This window comes from Phascolarctos cinereus, unplaced genomic scaffold (assembly GCF_003287225.1).
Source record: "Phascolarctos cinereus isolate Bilbo 61053 unplaced genomic scaffold, phaCin_HiC Scaffold_4;HRSCAF=312, whole genome shotgun sequence".
NCBI lineage: Eukaryota > Metazoa > Chordata > Mammalia > Diprotodontia > Phascolarctidae > Phascolarctos > Phascolarctos cinereus.
The window spans coordinates 322,321,842-322,345,277 of NW_027555847.1; the positions used below are offsets into that span (position 1 = coordinate 322,321,842).

General features: G+C 38.1%; 1 protein-coding gene across 5 annotated transcripts; it reads right to left on the minus strand.

Annotated features, from left to right (window-relative positions):
- Positions 1-312: 312 nt before the first annotated feature.
- On the minus strand, positions 313-19,894 carry MTX3 (metaxin 3). 5 transcript variants are annotated; one of them, XR_002326809.2, is made up of 9 exons: positions 19,790-19,894; positions 18,973-19,042; positions 18,543-18,619; positions 16,397-16,489; positions 15,749-15,931; positions 15,520-15,596; positions 14,825-14,982; positions 4,765-4,894; positions 313-2,774 (listed from the first exon to the last, which is right to left on the minus strand). XR_002326809.2 is itself a non-coding variant. In XM_020998392.2 (9 exons), exons 1-9 carry the CDS (start codon positions 19,868-19,870, stop codon positions 10,633-10,635), a joined length of 939 nt encoding a protein of 312 aa, XP_020854051.1. In that variant the 5' UTR covers positions 19,871-19,894; the 3' UTR covers positions 5,839-10,632. The 5 variants fall into 5 exon arrangements, 4 of the variants coding, with proteins under 4 accessions (XP_020854052.2, XP_020854051.1, XP_020854053.1 ...); XM_020998392.2 differs by lacking the exons at positions 313-2,774; positions 4,765-4,894 and adding exons at positions 5,839-10,743; positions 13,643-13,731; XM_020998393.2 differs by lacking the exon at positions 313-2,774 and having other exon boundaries at positions 3,983-4,894.
- Between the last annotated feature and the right edge of the window lie 3,542 nt (positions 19,895-23,436).

Sequence of the window (23,436 nt, forward strand, 5' to 3'; positions counted from 1 at the left end):
TACAAATCAGGAAACTGAAACTGGATCCAGCTCAATCCCCTACTCCGCCCTCTAGGTCTTGGTACCTCTAGGTTTCTCCAAGAGGTAGAGATGCCAAGTTTATGCAGCAAAGGATGAATGACTAGTATTTTCCCTAGCTCATGAAAATCAGAACCATGAAGTACTTTTGGCAAAGTCATATCTCTTTTTTCTTTTCTTTTTTTTTTTTGATTTTATTAATTTATTTATTTTTAGTTTTCAACATTCACTTCCACAAGATTTTGAGTTCCAACTTTTCTCCCCATCTCGTCCCTCTCCCCACCCCAAGATGGCGTGCATTCTGAATACCCTTCCCTTAATCTGCCCTCCTTTCTATCAAACTCCCCTTCTCTTATCCCCTTCCCCTTCTATTTCTTATATCTTATATCTTATTTCCCAGTTGCATGTCCATTTTCCTACAGGGTAAGATAGATTTCCATACCCAATTGAGTGTGTATGTTATTCCCTCCTTAAGCTAAATACCATGAGAATAAGATTCATTCCTTCTCACCTTCCCCCATTTCCCCTCCACTGTAAAAGCCTTTTCTTGTCTGTTTCATGTGACATAATTTACCCCATTCTACCTCTCCCTTTCTCTTTCTCCCAGTGTAATCCTCTCTCACCCCTTAATTTTCTTCTCCAGATATCACCCCTTCTTCAACTCACCCTGTGCCCTCCATCTATCTATCTAGCCATCCATACATATAATTTTTTTCCCCACCAACTACCCTAATACTGACAAATGTCTCATGAGTTACAAATATCATCTTTCCATGCAGGAATGTAATCAGTTCAACCTTAATAAGTCCCTTATGATTTCTCTTTCTTGTTTACCTCTTCATGCTTCTCTTGAGTCTTGTATTTGAAAGTCAACTTTTCTATTGAGCTCTGGTCTTTTCATCAAGAATACTTGAAAGTCTTCTATTTCACTGAATATCATTTTTCCCCTGACGGATTATACTCAATTTTGCTGGGTAGGTGATTCTTGGTTGTTATCCTATCTCCTTTGACCTCAAGAATATCATATTCCAAGCCCTCCAGTCCTTTAACGTAGAAGCTGCTAAATCTTGTGCTATCCTGATTGTGCTTCCACAATACTTGAATTGTTTCTTTCTGGCTGCTTGCAATATTTTCTCCTTGACCAGGGATCGGTGGATTCTCTCAATTTCTATTTTGCCCTCTGGTTCTAGGACATCAGGGCAGTTTTCCTAATAATTTCTTGAAAGATGATGTCTAGGCTTTTTTTTTTTATCATGGCTTTCAGATAGTCCAATAATTTTTAAATTATCTCTCCTGGATCTATTTCCAGGTCAGTTGTTTTTCCAATGAGATATTTCACATTGTTTTCTATTTTTTTATTCTTTTGGTTTTGTTTTACAATGTCTTGATTTCTCATAAAGTCACTAGCTTCCATTTTCTCCTTTCTAATTTTTAAGAAAGTATTTTCTTCAGTGAGCTTTTGGACTTCCTTTTCCATTTGGCCAATTCTGCTTTTGAAGGCAGTCTTCTCCTCATGGCTTTTTGGACCTCTTTTGCCATTTGGATTAGGCTATTTTTTAAGTTGTCATTTTCTTCAGTACTTTTTTGGGTCTCCTTTAGCAAGCTGTTGACTAGTTTTTCATGACTTTTTTGCATCACTCTCATTTCTCTTCCCAGTTTTTCCTCTACTTCTCTTACTTACTTCTCAAGATCCTTTTTGAGCTCTTCCATGTCCTGGGACCAATTCACATTTTTCTTGGAGGCTTTGGATGTAGGAGTTTTGACTTTGTTGTCTTCTTCTGGTTGTATGTTTTGATCTTCTTTGTCACCAAAGAAATTCTATGGTTTGACTCTTTTTTTGCACTGTTTGCTCATGATCCCAGCCAATTACTTGAGTTATAAACTCTTTGTTAAGGTAGTGGTCTGCTTCCAATGTGAAGAATGTACTGTTCCAAGCTTCAGGGGTTTTGTGCAGCTGTTTTCAGAGATACTTCTAGGGATCTGTCAATTTTCAGTTCTTCTAAGGTGGTATGATCAAGGGTGAAGTGTTTACTCCTTTCCTGGCCTGGGCTCTGGTCTATGAGTGACCACAAGCACTCTTTTCTGCCTTGGAACTGTGAAGAGGATTCTCTCTGTACTGCCACTACAAGCTCTACCATGCCAGTCCTCCTTGCCCCAGGACCACCACCCAGAACTGTGATCCAGGTCCAAGCACAGGCAAAGCAAGAGAATCCTGCACCAACAAAGAGATCCCTGCAATCCCCCTCTGATCAGCCATTTGTTTCCCCCTTCATCTGTGGGCTGAGTTCTGGAAGCAGCCACCACCCTGGGGCTGTGCCTGAGACTGGGGCTGGGCCTGAGCTTCTCTCTCACTGTGGTCACAGACTTTTCCTACTGACCTTCTAAGTTGTCTTTGGCATTTGTAGGTTGAGAAGTCTGGAAACCACCACAGCTGCCTGTGATTTAGTCCTCTGAGGCCTGCTCCAGGTTCTCTGAGGCCTGGTCTTTGACTGCACATCCAGGCTGAACTACGTTCCTCTCCCTGCCTGGTGTGATATACCTTTCCAATCAACCATCCAGGCTGTCATGGGCTGGAAATTTGTTTCACTCTGTCTTTTTGTGGGTTCTGCTGCTCTAGAATTTGTTTAGAGCCACTTTTTACAGTTATTTGGACGCGTCTGGGGACAGCTCAAGCAAGTCACTGCTTTTACTCCACCATATCAGCTCTGCCCCCTTTCTTTTCTTTTAAATGTATAAGCCTAATGCATTTTTGTGACCTGCAGGAGTAAAATTGATAACAAAATATCAAAAAATCCACTGATTTTCATGCAGCTATTTACAAATGAGGTATCCAATAAATGTAGTGCTGTTGTTCAGCTGTGTCTAACTCTCGGTGACCCCATTTGAGGTTTTCTTGGCAAAGATATTGAAGTGATTTGCCATTTCCTTCTCCAAAGTATAGTATTACATACTAAACAATATAAACTTTCTAACTATAAACTCAGAAGGCTAGCTATAAGAACTAGCACTGTAATTTCATTGGTACAGGGAACTCCCAGATAAGGGAATGCCCTCCACTAAGGCAAGTCACCACCCTCTACAACTTGCAGTCTTAGTACTTGGAGTAATGAGAGGAAGAGCAGCTTGTGCAGGGTCACTCAGTCAGTGTTGTGGCAGAGGTAGGAATTGAACCCTGGTCTTCAAGGCCAGTTTGTTATCTACTCTGCTATACTCTTTCTCACAAACTCAAAAAAGAAATTTAAAACACATAAATACTTGGTTTGATATAGAGGTCATTTTATATGTGTGTGTGTGTGTGTGTGTGTGTGTGTATATATGTATATATATATACATATATATATATACACACACATACATATACATATATATATATGTATATGTATGTGTGTGTATATATATATATGTATATATATATATACATATATATACATATATATATATACACACACATACATATACATATATATATATATATATATATATATATATATATATATGCACATATATACACACATATATACCAACAGAATCATAGAACTTGAGAGTTGGAAAGGGACCTCAACAACCATTTAGTTCAACCCATACAATAAAGGAATTCCCATTACAATAGATCTTGACCAGTGGTTATCCAGTGTCTGCTTGAAGACTTTCAAGGAAAGGATATCTTCCACCCCCCAAAACATCCCATTCCACTCTGGGATAGCTCTGTTAGTTTTTCCTGATAGCAAGTCTAAATTTACCTCCTTGTAACTGCCACCCCTTGCTCATGGTTCTATCCCACTCATATTTGACTGAACTTGTTATATATTTTGAATAACCTAAATTTTCATTCTGACCACATTTTCACTAATAAGGCAAACATTTTGAACAATAACCATCTATTTTATTTTGCATAGTGCAGCAACTCTGAATTGTGAATGTAACTGAGCACAGTTCCTACATAAACATAACTACATTTTACATCTCAGTTGTTGAAATTTATTTTTATAGTTTGAACTAGAATTAATATGGGTTGAGATATGCGAGGACAGATATGCCTACATACTTCAAGACATCAATGATATGTGAAACCCAATGTCTGGCGATGTTGCCCTAAAGCCAGCTTAACCTGTCTTCTTGAGTTGCCATATTTACCACCAAGATATGATGAAGTTTCTGGAGACAGCCTGGTCTCTTGAGCACATTTGGGAGATACTACAATTTTATCAATAACTCATTTACAAACCACTGTCTGGGGGCAAGTGGCTTCTACTCCTGGCTATGGTGATTTTTAGTTTCAATTTCTAAAGGAGAAATTTTCTGGCCTTGTCCCCAAATTCCTATTTGGTGCCAGCAGGCCTCCTTCTTTGTAGTCTGCACTAAATATAATAATGAACCATCCAATCATGAAGACAATTTTAATAATCTTGGATAATCCCATGTCTTCTTGACCTTGGCACCAAGCTAATCACTAGCTGGAAGATGCATCTCACTTCTCTGCATTTTTTTTAAAAGATGCTTCAGTGACCCTGCTCAACCCTGCAGGGTGGCCACAAACCTTCCTTTGTAAAAACAAAACAAAGGAACAACCAAAAAAACCCCACAATATCTGCAAAGTGTAATAAAGTTAAATACAATAAAATAAGATATGCCTGTCTGTATAAGCAAAACTAATTCCCCCTATTTTATTTCATCAACTCAATATTCCCTGTTGCTATACTTTGTTCACCCTTGTCGGTTTACAAAAACAAAGTGGTATGCACACACCCCATAAGATGATTAAGATGGTGCAAATCTGGATTCTCTGAAGCACATCCTTCCTATTCCATGGTCCCAAGGCCTTTGTACGATATATCTTCTGATGCATTACTTTTGCCTGCTTTTATGTAACTATCTCCTGAAATATGCAAAAGAAAGAAACATGCTTAGAAATATTCACATCCAATTAAGAATAAAAATTAATTTAAGAAAGATAGCTGTCTCAATCCAGTTATATGCCTTCAGTTTGCAGAAGCCCATGATGGTGATAAAAATAAAGTATTAAAAGAAGCAGAGATTACCAATAGTGAGAGCTTAGGAAATGACACCCATCAATATCCCATGAGCCAAAAGCTGAATTTTATTTTACCTTCTGACGGGGACTTTTCAGTATCTGATATTATGGAGTTTGATATTAAATCAGAAAACAACTATTTTACTATAATGTCAATTTCCTTTTTTCCTGTCTCATAAACTTAAAAAAAATTAAGTATCCTTTAGTTAAATAATTTGTAGCTGCATTTGTAAACAAATAGAAATGTTAAAAAGTAAAACAAATTAGCAAAATTATCTGAACAAATTCTACTTTTAAATTTGATATATCACACATTTTGTGAATAAACCAAATCAAATGAGCTACAAACATATCAAGCCAAAACAAACTGCCTTCACCGGCCATGTCATAACACATACATAAAAGTATACCTAAGTATACATACATATATGTATGTGTTTGTATACACACACACACACACATTTGTATATATGGGGAGATATATCTGTATCCTGAGTCCATAAGCTCTCCATCAAAAGGCAGTTAGCATATTTCACCATGAGTCATCTACCGTTATGGCTGGTGTTTTGAGACAGTCCTCCAGCATAAGGGAGTCCCACCTGGGAGAACTTCCACAACTGGGTTCATAGCATCATACACCCTGGGTGTAGATGCACCTGTCAATAGGTTAAGTCCTTGTCCAGGTACTCGGTTTATGTCTAAGGAAAGGCCTGTGGGCCAGCCAGAGACGCAGGGGAAAACAACCTTGTAATGAGTGCAGATGCTGAGAATAACATGTAAAACATGAGTCAGTTCAATGCAAAGCTTTATTGCAAGCAATGGGGAAAAACAGGAAGGAAAAAGAGGAAAGGGGGAGCTGTCATACAACTCAGGTGCACACACTAACATAGGGTATAACTCACATAAGGGCAGCACTGTTCTGGGAGCAGAGACACGGGTCCATCCAACAGAAAGGGGGTGTTCCAGCAAGGAGGTGCACTCCTGCTGGCGGGGGTGTGCTCCATAATGCTCTTCTGAGAGTGAAGTTCTTATTCTATGATTTTGGATGGCCTCCCTGGGACTGGCCAAATTGTTTATCAGGAATCAGGGCAAAATATTATTGGGGGTGGTGGTGTTAGGCAGAAAAAAACAAGCTGGCAGTAGATAAAATATTATTTGGGGGGGGTGTCATCAGGGAGAAATACAAGCTGGTGGTAAACAAAATATTGAGGAACACAGCTGTATCAACCTTTAAAAAATGTTATTGTCAGTATTTTTCCAAGAATATAGTCTATAAGCTACAGCCTCCCTTAAGGAGAAACTGTCTCGGTGATCTCAAGACCACCAGGCCTAATCTTACATCAGTTGGTCACTGCACTGAACAGAGTTCTGAAGTCTTTCAAGGTTATCTTTACAGTATTTTTGCATTGTATAAATTATTCTCATGGTTCTGCTTACTTCACTCTCAGTTTATACATGTTTTTATAGGTTTCTTGGAAATTGTCCCTTTCATCATTTGTTACAGCCCAACCGTATTCTATCACATTTATACCACTTGTTCAGTCATGCCCAATTTATTGGTAGCCCGTAATTTTTCCAGTTCTTTGCCATAGCAAAAAGCTACTATAAATAATTGGGTACAGATGAGTCTTTTCCCTATTTCTTTGACCAAAGAAGTGTTTTTTAGTATCAAATACTAAACAGGATGTTTTCAACACAGCCAAAAGCTGTAGCAGTATTATCAATCTTTACAATCCTGCCTATAAAAAATGTTTTTATATATGTGGCAAAAATTATATGTTTATCCATAGGTGGAAAAAATGCCAATTCTTCAAGCTTTCCCAAGAATGGGAACTTGTCCATCAAGCCCTGCATCAATAAGAAATCACAATTCATAGCACCTGGGAGCTAGTTAGGGCTTTCCTTTGCAACCGAGAAAACTGGAACATAAGGAGAGGAAGGGACTTGCCCACAGTCAGAGAGAAAGAGAGTAATCAGCAGAGGTAGGACTGGAACTCGGGTCTCTATATTTCTGGTCTAACAAAGCAGGTTTTCTCCCCTACCCCCTTTATTAGCTGGTTAAAATGTCAGTGCCTACTTCAGAGCAGGCACATTTTTCTTTTGCTTATAATTATACTGTGCTGCTTGCCTTCAAGGTACAGGAATTGTGATTATCTAACACCATGGATGGGTCTATAGAAATAATTTTCAAGGGGAAAATGCCCTATAGGAAAAAATTAATGTTTAAACATATTTTATTCATCACACATGCCCCAAAAACTTCACAATCCAAGATTTTCCAATTTAAAAAAAAATTTTAATTTTCCCCAGGTCTTCATATCTTTAAATACAATCAATGACCTAAAGATCTAAATTCCAAATTAACGCAGAGAAATTAAGCCACATGTTCACCTTTTATTCCCTCCTTTCATCTACCAGTTCTTCAGGATTGAACCTTGTTTGGCAACTCATTAAATGAGTACCTGTCACTGTCTATGATAATTGCATCTACTGGTCCAACGCGGACCCACAGAGTGAATCTGGAAGACAGTTCCATGATAAAATGAGAAAGACCCAGTTTAATTCAAACTGCAGGTCCTTGGTTCTGCCAAGCTAGATTTTCCCATCTCCTGTTCTCATAATAAAAGTTTTCTATTCTGGAATCCTGGATACAGATTCTTCCTTCAAGCAGCAGCTTCTAGACAACAATCGCCTAATGCTGATATAAATGATCTACTACTTCTTCAGATTGTCCTTGACAACACATTGGTTCTGCCACCTCCTTTTCAGGAGTTAGAATCAAGCATAAAAACTGAACTGATGTTGATAGTATTTCCCTATGGCAAAGTCCTTAATACTGCTGAACCACTGCATTCAATAGATTTTGCATAATGGCTGTTTTCTTCAATATCTTGAGATGCCTCTGGTAGGTTGTCAATAACATATATTTGGCAGAAACACAATTATAAACTGAAAGGCCATAAACTTGGCTTTAGATTTAATGAACTTTCAATCTCCAAGTGACCAAATTGCATTTACACATTTACAATGAAATCTCATTTGCTGGTGTGAAACTTTTGGGGGGTAGGGAGCAGCTTTCTAAGACAATGAAAACATTATGCTTTCTGCAACCCTATCATTAATCTGAAATATCCCATGCAGGGACTGGGTTTTGGTTTTCTGCGTATTGTGTGTCTTCCTCCATCTACTTTTTTTTTTTTTTAAAACAAACCTATGCCATCTCATTACCACATGAACCAAGCAAATGAATCTTATTTTCCCTAACCTATGCCCTTCAGAGGTAGCCTCCAGTTCCAAGACTAGTTTTCCCAAAACTCAAACTTGGTCTAAAACATGTATTGACTTAGACTGATAACAATCCTTGATTAATCTGCAAATTTTTGGTCCCTTTCCTTCCAATATGTGATCCCTATAGTACTTTCTACTAGGTTTAGCTTCAAATTATCAAATTTATTTATACAGAAAAATAACCAAAAAGAAGTAACTAAAAGTTCTTTAAAGCCAAAGGTTATCTATTGTAGAGAAAGAAATATATATAAATACAACCGTAGTACAATAAATCTCACTTGTCAATATTAAGTCCTGCTCTTAGCTAAAGGATTTAGGAACAGCTGTTCAACATGTGTTATGGGTAATAAAGACATTCAAAGCTAGAAAGAACAATTAGTAAATGAATCACACTTATGTTTACTTGTTTGCTATTAAGTATAATAATTTGTTAAAGGTCATATCTTTTGATTGAAGATATTAGCACATAAAAGTAATATCTGAGCCTGATCCCACTTATGAAATATAAAAAAATATGCTATCAAAAGAGATTAATGAAAGCATTTTGTAAACCATAAAGCCACTTTAATGTAAGCCATTATTAATATATACTTGTGGAAATTTAAACATTTTCATTTACTTAGAGACATTTAATATCTTTAAGCAAAGCTGAACATCTTGTTAAAATAGTTCATTCTAAACAAAGCATAAGCAAAAGTGTGATTCATAATTCTGCTCATTGTTTCTGTTACACATATGCTCCCCAAGCATTAAATTCCTAAGTTCATGATTTTCAATTCATGTAGATTTAACTGCTGTTATATCTAAACCTATACTTATAAATGAAGCAGAAACAAATATTTAAATAACATGAAAACTAGCTAATATGCTTTCCCTAAAGTAATTGAAGAAATAAAGGAAATTTTAAAGATGACAATACAATATTTACAAGAACCTATGGATTCTTACATAAATGTTGACTTAAAGATAGAATAAATTAAACAGTTTCAGAAGGACAGATTCAAGAAACTGCTGAGCTCAAATCAACATGAAATGAACAAAGTAGTCTCTTAGATATGAAACCTGTTTCTGGCCATATGGGTCTCTGAATTAGAACTTGACAAGATGAACTGAGCACCGTTAGTAATCTTTAAGACACTGATCGAAAAACACGTTGCTATATTTTTAAAACCCCAGATGCAGTTCTAGGATGAAAGAAGCTCATTATCCTTAAGAATAAGCAAGCTTCTAATTGGAAATAAAATGGCCCTTATGGCTGAATCCCTTAAGCACTTCAGTAACCAATAATGATAAAATAGATTCTTAAAAATCTAAAGCTGCTAAGCTATGCCTTTGGGTTTTTCAACTGCTGTCTAAGAGACAGCCAAGTTGATTGTTGTAAAGGTTTTGAGTACACTATACACTTCTTGTGTATGATGGTTTAGATAGGGCAAAGCCTGGGGTAGCTACAGAATCTGACATGCAGTACCCTTGTTACCCTAGCCCTCGGCTACTCTTGAGCTGGGCAAAGTTAGATATGATATGGTATCTCCATACCAACAGACTCAATTCTCTTGGAATCTAAATTTGATGCCAACTAGGTCTAGAGATAAGCCAAAAGTATAAGTGCATTACACTAATCAGGGCCCTTGCTAACCTACAATGTGCACACACATCAGCACGTGATAAAATTATCCTGAAGGGCGCTGGGTCAGGTAATACAATGTGAAACCATCATTTATATTTGATGTGTGCAGTAACCACACCAAAAAGATTGGGTTCATGATAACTTAATTAAAAACATATTTTTTTACTGCTATTTAAAGACAGCATTTTCCATTAATAAAAGTTTTTGTACTTTTCCTAATACCAAGAGAAACCTTAGATTTCTTAACAGAAGAAAAAGCCTTAGCCAAACAGTTATACAGTATTACATACATTGTTTGAAGGAGATTAAATTAATATACTTGAATAAATTAAGAGGGCACATTCAGAACAATGGAATCATAGCTTTTGATCAACAATGTGTGAACTAAAGGCAAAATTTTGCCAAGGTTAAGATGGTTTCATTCAGTACAATATATTTTCTTTTCAAAAATTCACCCTAACTGCATTTTAAAGCATGATCAGGCTGGACTACAAGCTTCTTTATAGAGCAACAAGCAGCATGGAGAGGGTCTCCTTTTAGTCTTATTTTCTTACTTGTACCTATTATAATAGCTTTCCTTTTGCCTGACCACACTTATTTATAAGATTATTGTGGCATTCAGATGATTTGAAGGCAGCTGAAGCACATGCACAGAAAATGATGTCTGTCAGGGTGAAAGGGGCTGAAATGAATTGCTTTCTTCATCTGCTTTAGTTAATTTGAGAGTTGGCAGTTTCCGAGGAGGAAGTTGAGGGCTTTGGCGAAGATTGTCATCCATCTGCGGAGAGTACAAAAGATACATCTGATCATCCGACTCATGTCTGTAGCATCATTAGTGCGGAGTGTGGTCTCCACACCCAAACTTTCTGGTTTGCATTGTTTCTTGGGCCCATATATTCACATGGCTTCTAATAGAGCCTTTAATTTGCAGTTAAATGGCAAAATAGCTGAAAAAGGTCAAATGACTCATCTCTGATATATTAACTGACCTGAGGGACAATCATATAACGGATAATGCCTTTGATTCTATTCTACAAAACTTTAATCAGAACCAGGCCAAGTATTTTTTATCAAACTGGATTAGCAGGTAGCAATGAAACCTGACCCACAGAAGCCCGGTAGAGAAAGGAGGAGGCAAACAACATTAGGGAAGAGTCACTTCAGCCCCAACTCATTCTGACTATGAAGATTTTCTCAGAAACTGGATGAGTCCTACAGATGCCCTAGACAGAGAGATTTATAATGTAAAGGAAGGCCCTGGACTTCCAGGCTAAAATGGTTTACTCTACAGAGGAGGAGAAAAGCTCATTGTTCCCAGAGCAAATTAGCATCAACTCAATTCAACAAACATATAGTAAGCCCTTTCTATATGCAGAGCACTGAGATAAGTACTAAAGGAGATGTGCAACTTAGAAAAACAAGAACCCTGACTTGATGAAATATGGTTTAGTGGATTCTCAGATCCATAACAGTCTAATGGATTCCTGGATCCCCAAACTAAGATACAGATGATTAGGAATGGTGCCCAACTTCTTAATTCTACTAGGGATCTTATTTCACTGTCATGGGGACTTAACCATACCATTTAGCCTTTGGCATTTGGCTCATAGTTTCAAAGTAGCTCCTAAAGCAGGTGTCATCCAGACAGGAAAATTAATGTAAACAGCATCTTATTTACCCTCTTACCAGGCTGATTTCCCAACAGAGCTCAAGGTGCTTTATAGATATCCACTAACTCCACATCCTAGCCACAAGTTAAAAAGGAGAAAGCTACCCTCACCTCAGCTTTAGAGAAACAAAGGTATGACATACATTCCTGTACAGTGACCCTTGTTATAAAGACCTTTTAGTAAAATAGGTTAACTATCTAATTTTTGAAATTAAATAGAGTTTTATTGGTAAGCTGTTTTAATCATTTATGCAGAATTTTGTATCTTTTCCTTACAAGAACTGTTTTATAAATCTCCTTTTACTTTTTTTCCGCCAGTAATCTGAGCAATGGTACTACAAAAGATGCTTGGTAAATGACTCACCAAGTCTGTCCTGGAAGGGAAGAAGGGCATAGAAGGGAAGGGTTAAATCAGATGTTGGATCATAGGGGAGTCAGAGTGAGCCCCATCAGAATGCCTGAGTGTAGAAACTCCCAACGTGCTGGTTAGTAAGACTACTGGGTTATATGATGGGATCACATCAGGACTTCTCTGTTTTCTTCCATAACACCGATTTACCATAGTTCTATCTCCTAAGTGCCATATGTGGCAGTGTTAGGGACAACTCTAATATAACAGTTGAGTATCTAAAGGGATCATGAAATATCTTTAATATCTTAATGTCTTAAGTCACAGAGGGTGCTAGATCAATGTCAGTAAATCACCTGATTTTTGTATTTCATACTTTTTCCTAATAAACTGTCAAACATTTAAAATATTACTTCCTCACGATTTCTGTATATAATGGGTAAGGCAACAGACCAAATTTTACACATGACTCTACTTTCCATGTGACTTCAGAAACAGGTCTTTATATTCTTATTACTTAGTTTCTTCCATCTATAAAATGAGGACAACTCTTAAAATTTATCACACAATGCTAAGAGTTAACAGAACTGCAAAAGTTATGAAGCAACACAGGCCTAAGATGCAAAGCATTATACATAAATTAAGAATTATGCATTACTTTAAGAAAAAAAAAGATCTTCTAATACAAGAGTTTAACCTGAGGTCCAAGATTTTTTTTTTAATGTTGATAACTAGCTTTCAATACAATTGGTTTCCTTTGTAATCCTATGAATTTTATTTTGTGCATTTAAAAACCTCATTGTGAGAAGCATCCATCTATTCCACTAGACAGCCAGAGGGGTCCATGGGACAACAAAGGTGAAGAGCCTTTATTCTCAAAAAGGCATCAATAATGAAAGTGTCATTTTCAAATTTTGTTCTGTGAAATCCTTCTACCTCAACATACCCTGATGATGACCAGCATCTTCATCCTCTCAAATGTACAAGCCTTCCCCAACAATGCAAAATACCTGTGCTTTTGGAAGATTGGAGAATACTTGTGATATCTTTCCTTGGTTTAGTCTGGGAAAGGTTAGGATAAGGGGAACAAAAGGGCTTTGTGCACAGTGAGGAATGTTATTCGATGAAGATATCTTAAAGAGAAGAAATAAGCAGTAAGTACTTTTCTGTACAATATGTGTCAATCTTCAATAAAAGGGAGAGACAGATAATGCATGAAGAGTTTAGTTTACTTTTGTTTGTTATTTTTCTAGGCTCTTCAGTTTGGGAAGCACTAATAGCAAAGGAAAAGTATACTATTACGTGCTTTGCAAAAACACCCAGCATTGCCAGTATGCAAAGAGCTGACCATGAAATGAGATCAGGACCCAAACCCAGCAACTATTGTATCTGCTTCACTGGATTATTCAACAGAATTACCAATGATTCAGTCATCTTTCCTCAGAGTAATTAGTTTATTACTTACTTTAAGACACTAAATTATATTTAGCTGTGAATAAATAATTATTTAAACTCCCTTTTCAAAAATACTACCCAAAGGCTCCATAATAGTGAATGTAATTTACTAAATATTATGCTAATGCACACCTAAATTGCAACATTAGCTGCAAAAGTGGAAATAAGAAAATTATTAGACAGCAGAGATAATGCAAACATGACCTTTTCAATCAAGTTGGATTCCTTATTTACAAGCTGTGTGAGTTTCTGCAGATTTGCATCTACTGTATCTTGTCCCGCTGGAGAGAAGCCTAAAAAGCCAAGACAGAAATCAGAGAATGACAAGAAATTTTGAAAAGCCATTTGCAAAGCCCATTTAGACCACTTGCTGTAAAAGTGCCAGAACAAAGAGAAAAAGCATTTTGTGGCTAAATGCAAAGTTAATGCATGCTCCAAACAGAAAACTCCAAATGTGGCATCAAAGAAGGATTATGGATGAACTGCGTGGCAATTTAGGCTATTTCAGCTGAAGGTTCATACCGTAGTCATAGTCATTAGTGAAAGATAGGCAGGAATGAACATTTCTCCCTGAAATTTAAACTGTCAGATGCTTCCCCACTTATTCTGATTGGGTCATTTATCAAAGTGTCTGTGTGGTCTTCCCTCATTAGCAGCAGTAGCATTACTTGCTACTTCAATTATTCCAAAATCACTCTTCTCCTCACCAATAATATATATTCACTCTGCTGGATATCTTACATCTTTTATAAGGATAAGTAAGGTGTCAGACATATTTTCTCCTCACGTTCATCAAATATACCAGGCCTTCACAAGGACAAGCCACCAAATTCCCCTAAGTAATCACTGTTCTCAATTTGCCACAATCATTTGGGGAGTAAGGTAATAACCAATGAAGTAACCTTCACCTAAATCTATCCACTGCTGACTGGAGGCAGCAAGTAAATGCTGTGGGTGACAAGTAAGCATTAATTGTCTATATCCTTTAAGGAAAAAAGCTGCCTTCCTCTCATCAGAAGACACTCTGTATATATTGGTTTTCTAGTTGTCTAGAATAAGAAAGGAGAATCTACTCACAAGGTTTGATATTTTAAAAACAAGGAATTTATAGAATCCGAGAATAGTTTAAAAAACCAAAATCTCTATTTCTTCAATTATATGATCAGCAACACACAAGAATAAAATTCGGGGTTTAAAAAATACTGTTTTACAATACATCTAAAAACCAATGAGTATTTATACAAGTCTTTAAAAAAAACACCACAAATCTCCATTAAAATGAAGCAATCACAGTAGTTTTCAAAAAGTTTCTATTAGACCTCCACAGGAAAAAAAAAATTCCCTTGGTTTATACACAAAGATAGACCAAGCCAAAAGATCACTTACCTGAAAAGCTAAGCCTAAAGTAACAACTCAGAATGTCATCACAGAATCGACACAGATTGGAGAGTTGTTTCAGGTGCTCTTGTAACTGGACCTTAGGGAAGCGTACTTTGTAAAGAGGTGCAAGGAAACCAAATACATAGGCATCCAGGGTAGTAGGCCTACAGGAAATTAAGAAACTACCTTTAAACTACACAAAATAGGAAAATATCCATTTGGAATGCTGTTAAAAATGAAATTATACCCAAAGGACTGTCAATTCTAAATGGTATCAGGTAGCGCTGTAGAATAAGTACTTTAATTTCCATTTCATTATAGAAGGTCAAACAAGCTTTTACTCATTAAGTATCCACCAATCCTTTAACCAATCATCTAACTTACTGTCATTTAAGAAATCAGAGAGCCCACATATTATGCAAATATACATCTGTGGTCACAAGGGTCAGCCCAACACTAGAAATGGTATGGTAATGAAGCAGTCCTATAAACACCAGCTTAGAGACAGCAGATAAATCTTTGACTCTGACACATAGAATGAGAAAAAAAATTTCTACTGAAAAACCTTTAATCTAACACAGAAACAGTGAGGAACTATTATATTTTTACAAAAAAACTTTGTTTTGTTCAGAGAACAATCTCCAATTTTGCACCTGTACATGCATCATTAAACTGATATTTTAAAAAGAAATGTCACTCACGTGTCTCCAAAGAAAAACTGAGATGTTCCCAATCTGTCTGATAGAAGATTTAGGCACTCCTTGGCATCTCTATATATCTAATAGGGAGAAATTTCATCTCAAGAATAGAAAAGGCATATTAGATTCTATCAATGCTTTAGCAAGGCATCCTTAGGTAACAAGTTGGTCTTTGCTAATCTCCTCATCTCCTCTCCTGATATAATACGTGCCTTAACTCATTCAACTGTACCTGGGCTTCTACTTCTTTGAGGTGGAAGAGAGGAGGCTCTCCCTTAGTAAGGAGGATCCTGTTCAATGCTCTTTTAGACATTCTTCCAGGCAGAATCAAGCTTAGTGGAAAGGGGATTCGTGAAGCAAACCATGGCTTTGTCACAGTAAAGTAATTGTCATTCTCAACCCAGAATGTATGGAGCTACATGAAAGAAAAGCAAATTAAAAAGAATGCTTCTTTTAAAAAGAGAATGTTACAGTTTTTCATAAACCTCTGTGCCAAATCCTAATTAGAATGGCTTTCAAATAGAATACTAGAGGAATTATAAGATTTATTAGTTCTTATAGTTCATTTGATTCCATGCCAGGGAAAATTAAGTATTATCCAGCCTTCTAGCAGTATAATTTGTTACCTACAAAATGAACATCATGTGTCACTATGTTTTAATAATATTTAAATAATGCATCTAAGTTCCTAAAAGATAATGACTGGCCAGCTCTATGTTCAGAATGCACTTCGGGCCTATCACATTGTAGACTCTACATAAATATTTTTTTAAGGCAAGGGGTTTTCCCCTCTCCTCACATAAGCTTAGTAAGATGTAGTTTATAAGACAATAACTATGTTTCAATAATTATGTTTATAATATTGGCTGATTCCTCTTACCACAGCAGGAAGAAGCTTCTCTTCAAGGAGGGCAATGTAAGCTAGTGTATCTGCACCTTGTTTTGCAGAGAGGTGATAATCAGCATTATATTTCTATTAAAAAACAAAACAACCCAAAGACAGTCAAGGCCCTTCTCAAAAGCAATAAATCAAGACATATTAGGAATCTTATTCTCCCTCACAATGATTTATAAGACAAACATTTATTAAAAGAGCACAGGAGAGAAATAAAAATTCTATGTGATTAATCTACAGTAGCAACTCCCATGGATTTTTTATAGCAATCAGCCAGATAAAGTATTTAATACTACATCTAATTAGCATATAACTAACCAATCCATAAAAATCTATCCTATAATACTTCTAAAGCAAAATCAGAAAGCTATCTCCACTTAATTCAAGTTACTTCTCTGGGTTTGGTCTATTTTACTTTATGCCTAGTAACAAAACTATACTTCAGTTATTTTATAGAAGTTACTACATATTGAGAGCAAAGTAAGTAGTCCTGAAAATGCTAAAAAAAAAAAAGTGTTCACACTTCTCTCTATAAATATGATTCTTTCTTACATGAAGGGATCATAATAAGGAGGCACATAGCCATTCCTTGATCTTTCTGCTGAAGCTGCCAGACACTGGCAATCAGCATGCAATATTTGTGGTACAGAAATGTCTATTAGGAAATGACTCCCAATCTGTCTAATTTATTTTAATTTTACATATGACTATCCCTAGCTATTAATGTAAGACTTATTTCACTAATATCCACCAAAACAAAGTGTCTATATCTCAAAAGCATTTCAATTTTTGGTAAAAATTTTAGAGGGAGGAAGAAGTATACTTCAAACACTGGGAACTTGACTACCTAAGGAAATAAATATGCAGTTGGGAAAATGTAGGGCAAGTTTGAGGATTGCCAAGTACTACAATTTGATTGTATGTTTATTATAGCACCATAAACATGGTAGGCACTCAAGTACTTCCACGATTAATGGATTGTTGTAGAATAGACAGAGACTTGTCCTGTGAGTTCATTGATATAGGGAGACCCCTTCTCTTTAAATTATAGTCTTAATGAGTTGCCTAAGAGCACTGAGAGGTCAAATGATTTGCCCAGGGTCACACAGCCAGTACATGTCAGAAGCAGGAACTGAATCCAAGTCTTCCTGGGCTCAAAAAGCCAGCTTTTTAACCACACTTCCCTTCTCATTTAAGGAAAAATATTAAGTCTATTCCTATAACTATGTACCTAAGTGTAATTATCAGTCAATCATACCTTAATTTTACAGTTAAAAAGACAAAATGGGGAGACATGAAAGCTGCCTTAATACTTAGAAAGGAAAAATAAGACTTGGACAATTCTTTATTGTCTATGAGAGAACTGGGACCATTAAGTAGAAAGTGGAAGTTACAAAGAGGCAGATTTCAGATCAATATTCAAAGATATTTCTTGATAACTAAAAGTTTTTTTAAATGCAATGGTCTGCTTTAGAAGGTAGTAAGTACTCCAGCCCTAAGGCAATTCAAGAAAAGAACAACCACTTACGGATGGTATTCCTGCATCAGACTCGGTGTTGAACTAAACGACCTCTTCCAACTTGGAGCTCAAAGGATCATAGATTTGGGGCTACAAGAAATCTTAAAGGTCATCTAGTCTAAGGCCCTTATTTTATAGATGAGAGAACTGAAGTACAGAAGTTAAATGATTTGCTCAAGGTCACACCCAGTAAGTGTCTGAGAAGGGATATGAACCCAGGCATTCCTCACTCCAAGTCTATAATCAGTGAATGTGAGAACTTTTCTTTAACTTAAGTTTCAGAAATTTAATAAAATGCTAGACAAATTCAATGTATAAAATTATAAACTGGATATATTATACATATATGAAACATTCCATATATTACATATATATAAAACATCTGTAGATTGTGTATGTGTTTCAAAGTCAAACAATGATGGAGCATAGTTCCTAAAAGCTGACAATTTGCTATTTAGAAATATACTAGGTGATTACTAATAAAGGACAGATGTACTTAATGAAAGCAATTTTTCTTTAAAAAAAATTTTTTTTAATCATAAAAGGCACCAGGGGAAAAAAGTCAAAAAAATCAAACTGAGAAAATAAGCAGGTAATAAAATGACCACCCACCTGTTTTCTCAAAAAATTAAGTATTTTTGCCGGTTGAGATACAGTATTGTCTTCTGATGTCAAAACAGGTACATCTCCTATAAATCAGAACTATAAGTAATTGAAGAACAGTTTACATACTACAAAACATTTCACTTAACTTGACCAATGCTTTAAATTTATATCAATTTCACATTCGTAGGGACAAAATATGAGTAAGCACATGTATTTTTTAAATTGAAAGGGGAAATTTTGGGACCCTGACTGGGCTTATACCAAGAACTGATATAACCCAAACACAACTTACAATGAGTTAAAAGCAACACACATAAGTCTTTTTTAAAGGACTCTCCTCCCTTGGTCAAGTTCATTAATGACAACCTCACCACTTTAACCTGAAATACTTGGGGGATCAGGGCGGAAGAAAAGGTTTAAAATGTTCCACTATTACCTCTCGAACCTCTCCAGGTGTTATCTATAACACTGACTTTCAGGGGCGCACCAGAAAACTTGGCATAAGCCTGAAAATAGAGCGTGCGGTAAAACATTTCAGTCCGGGTGCGGACACATCAACCCAAAACTCTGAGCAGCGGCACACACCTGGCCAGATGTGAGCCGGGGCCGGTGCAGGACCCGAGGAGGCTGGGGCAGGGCGGGGGGACAGATGGGGGTGGGACCTAGGGGGATGGGGAGGGGGCAGGAGAGGAGGGGGGCGGGGCAGATTTATTTTGTTCCAGCCGCTCACCCCAGACAACCCCGTGCTCGCAGGACCTTGGGGTGAAGGGCTGACCCTCGTGGCACAACTTTGACAGCAGGGCTGCGGGCGGGGCAAACCCATGCCCACTCCCCCAAGTTCTGACAGTCTGTCGAAGGGCCCTTAGGGTCATCGAATCCACCTCCCCTAGTTTTACATCGAAGTGGGGGAGGGGGCTGGCGTGTCCTCCCTCCCCCCACACCGGCCAATGCCTCCCTCTTTACCAAGGGGATGAGCCCAGAGACAGGCAGTGACTGGACCAAGGTCACAGAGGAAGGAAGCCGCAGGGCCGGGATTCGAGCCCAGGCTCCTGGAGGACCCGAACCCAGGCTGGCGCTCCTTCCTCCTGACGGTCACTCCGCCCCCTCCCCTCCTGGCCCCCCGCAGCGGAGGAGGCGGATGGCTCCTGGGGGGGAGGGAGTTGGAGGGGCGGCAGGCGGAGCCCAGGCTGCGCGTCAGCAGCTCCGCGCCCGCGACCCCCCACCCCGCCCTCCCTGAGGGACCGGCCCCTTACCAGAACCACCAGAGACTCGCTGTGGACTGACGGAAGCCCCCAACCGCCGCCCCAGCACCTGAGCTCTAAGGGGGCCGCCATCTTGCCACCACCGCGACCTCTGGCGCCCCGGAAGTGCCCGCCCCCTCTCCGCTCCATTTCCGGCACGTGGGAGCTGCAGAGGACCGCGTGCGAGTGTCTGGGAAGGAGCAGAGGGAGCGAGCAGAGGGAGGCTTCGGGGCTTCCCCAAGGGAGGAGCCCCAATCCCAGCCCTGCGGCCGAGGGGCGACCCTAGCCAGTCACGTAGTCCAGCTCCAGATGATCAGCCAGGACATCATTTTAGAGTTCGGCACCACGAACAAGAGTATTTCTCCTGGATGTAACTTGTTTTGTGTATATTTGTTTGCTTGTGCCCGTTAGATTGGAAGCGAAGCTTCAATTGCCTTGTCTCTTCTGTGGCCCCCTTCTCCCATTGGTGAGTTCCATTGTGAGGAGGGGCACAGATCAACCATCCCTCATTCTGCTGCCAGCCCTGACTGTGCCCACCTGGCACATACCTCTCTCACCCTTCCCCCTTTGCTTTTCTGTTTCTTTTTTATGTTGTTTTCTCACATTAGAATGAAGCTCTGTGAAGGCAGAGGCTCTTCCCTTTTGCCTGCATCTATATTTTAAGCCCTTACAACAGTGCCTGACATATTAAGCCTTACATAAATGCTTTTTGATTTGTCTTGACTTTCCTATGTCATCTTATTTGAACCTTATAACCACCCTGTGGGGTAGGTGCTGTTATTATTCCTGTTTTACAAATGAGTAGACTAAGGAGTCACTTAATAGACTAAATGACTTGCCAGGGGTCACCCAGCTACAAAGTGTTGGGACTTTATGACACCAGATCCTCTACTGGGTCACCTAGCTTCAGGTCAAGGATTTGAATTCAGAGCTTTTTGACTTCAAATCCAACACATTCTATTCAGTCAATCAACAAGCACTTATTACTTTTGTATGCTGGCATCAGTCTCTACCAGTGGGCAGAGTTTTGTGCCACTGGGCTGAGTAACCTGGTTACAGATAGATAAAGCATTTATTAAGTGTGTATTATGTGCCAAACACTATGTTAAAGGCTGGGGTTACTAATGCCAGCAAGCAAGCCAGCTCCTGCCTTCAAAGAGCTTACATTATAATTCATCAAATATCCATTTTTTTCATTTAGGATTATATGCAACCTTGCTGGATAAGTTATCTTTGGACACAACCCCAGCTCTTTTGCTCTTCAAAATATAATGTTCCAATACTTAGTCTTTTAGAGTAGAAGCTGCTAGGCCTTGTGAAATCCTGACTGTATTTCTGCAGTATTTACATTGTTTTGGGTTTGTTTGTTTTTTCCTTGTGGCTTGCAATATTTTCTCCTTAACCTGGGAGTTTTGAAACTTGGCTATAACATTCCTTTAAGTTTTCCTTCTGGAATCTCTTTCAGATAGTGAATGGTAGATTTTTTTTTGCTACTACTTTACCTTCTTGTTCTAGAACTTCAGGGCAGTTTTTCTTAGTAATTTCTTAAAATATTGTGTCCAGATTCTTTTTTTGATCGTAACTTTCAATAGTCTGACAGTTCTCATATTGTCTCTCCTTGATCTGTTCTCCAGATCAGTTGTTTTTTTCTAACAAGATGTTTCGGATTCTCTTCTACTTTTTCTAGTTTTATTATTTCTTGGTGTCTCATGACATCATTCAATTCCTCTTGCCCAATTCTAGCTTTCAAGGAGTTATTCCTTAAGATTTTGTATCTCTTTTTCCAGTTGGTGAACTCTCTTTTTGTAATTTTCTTGGATTGCTTTTTCCCCCCTAATTTTTCCTCAATCTTAATGATTTTTAATTCCTTTCTAAGTTCTAATGGAGGAAGACTACACATAAAGGAGAGCTAGGAGAGTAGGGGCGTGGTAGGGGTAGTCACACCCCACAGCACAGCCTTTCTGTCTGGGTCTCCAACATAAGGCAAAAGTTGATCTGTCAGGGCTTAGGGGCCCGGGGGTAGGATGAGGAAGGAAGGGTCCAGTAAGAGGCACCAGACAAAATGCGAGAATGGTACTAGCACTAAGACAATAACACTGTCCCTGCCCCCAAGGAGTTCACTTTCTAATGGGGAGGCTCTGGGCTTCTTTCCCCCAGCATGCACAGATACTTTCTGGACCTTTGTATTTCCCCTTCCTAAAAGCCCTAATGAGAGGAGTAGATTGTCACTTTTTAAATAGGACTTGTGCTGACTCTGACTCCTAGTGGTTGTGTAACTGGACCCATGGCAAATAATTTAACCTTTCTGTGCCTTCCAGGCAGCTCCGTCAAACTGTGAATTGCATAACTTGCCAATTTACATTGACAGAAGTATCTTCTCTCTGGAGCTCACCTATACCAATAGAAGTACATATTCAGATTAGAATATGAAAAAAAAATCCCTAACACCCCCTTCTCCCAACTTCTCCATTTCTCAAACCTAGGACATTTTAAAATGTCTTAAATCGAGCAGCTATAGACTAAAGAAAGATAGGGCCACAGGATTTAGTGATGGAACCTCAATATGCTGTAATCCAACCCCCTCTTTTTATAGGTGGATGAATGGCTTTAGAAAAGTAGCTTGCCTAAGGGCACAAAGCTAATAAGGGGCAGAGAAACTCAAGATTAATGAAATACAGTTTTCAGGCAGTTGTCCAGTTCAAACAGCTTAGAGGGAGAGTTGGACATTTTGGTGCTACTATATGCTAGTCTCAGAATGGCTGTGAATATACTGGTTGCTCTGTATTCAGTCCAGCCTTCTGAGGCAGTTCATATTAAAAGAGCAAAGCAGAACTGCACCTAAAAACTCTTGAAACATCTCAGAAGTCAAAATTTTACTTTCAGTAGTACTATAGGTGAAACATACCATGTGAATATAAAATTAATTGTGCTATAATTTTTTGAAGGTAAATATGTAATAATATGCATTGTCTGTGTAACATTGAAAAAGTCACTAAGCTATTCTGGACCTCGGTTTCTTCATCTGTAAAATGAGGTGGTTGGACTAATCTAAATTCCTTCCAGCTGTAAATCTGTGATCCTATGAAGGATTATTATTGCTAAGACATTTGGATCATATTGTCGTCTTTTATCATAGTTCTCAACATATATTAACAGAAACCAGTCAATGAACAAGCATTTACTAAACATTTACTATTTGCCAGGCAGAAAACAAGAAGGCTTATTTTAACTCAGTTCAACTACTAATAAAATCTGTACGTGTATTTTGATTGTAAACTAGCAGAGGATGCTAGGATTCTGTGATTTGGGGTGGAAAGAGATCACTCGGTCAATAAACATTTATTAAGCCCTTTCTCTGTACAGGCACTGTGCCAAGTGCTGGAGATCTAAAGAAAAGCGTAAGACAGTCCCTGCTTTCAAGGAGCTCACAGTCTAATGAGAGGGACACATGAAAACTATGTACAAACAAGCTAACTACAGGATAAATTGGAAATAATCAACAGGAGAAAGCACTAGAATTAGGAAGGATTGAGAAAGGCTTCTGATAGGAGGTAGGATTTTAGCTGGAACCTAAAGGATGCCAGGGATTCAAGAAGTGAAGATGAGGAGGTGGAGAATTCCAGGCGTGGGGGACAGCCAGTAAAAATGCCAGTAATCTG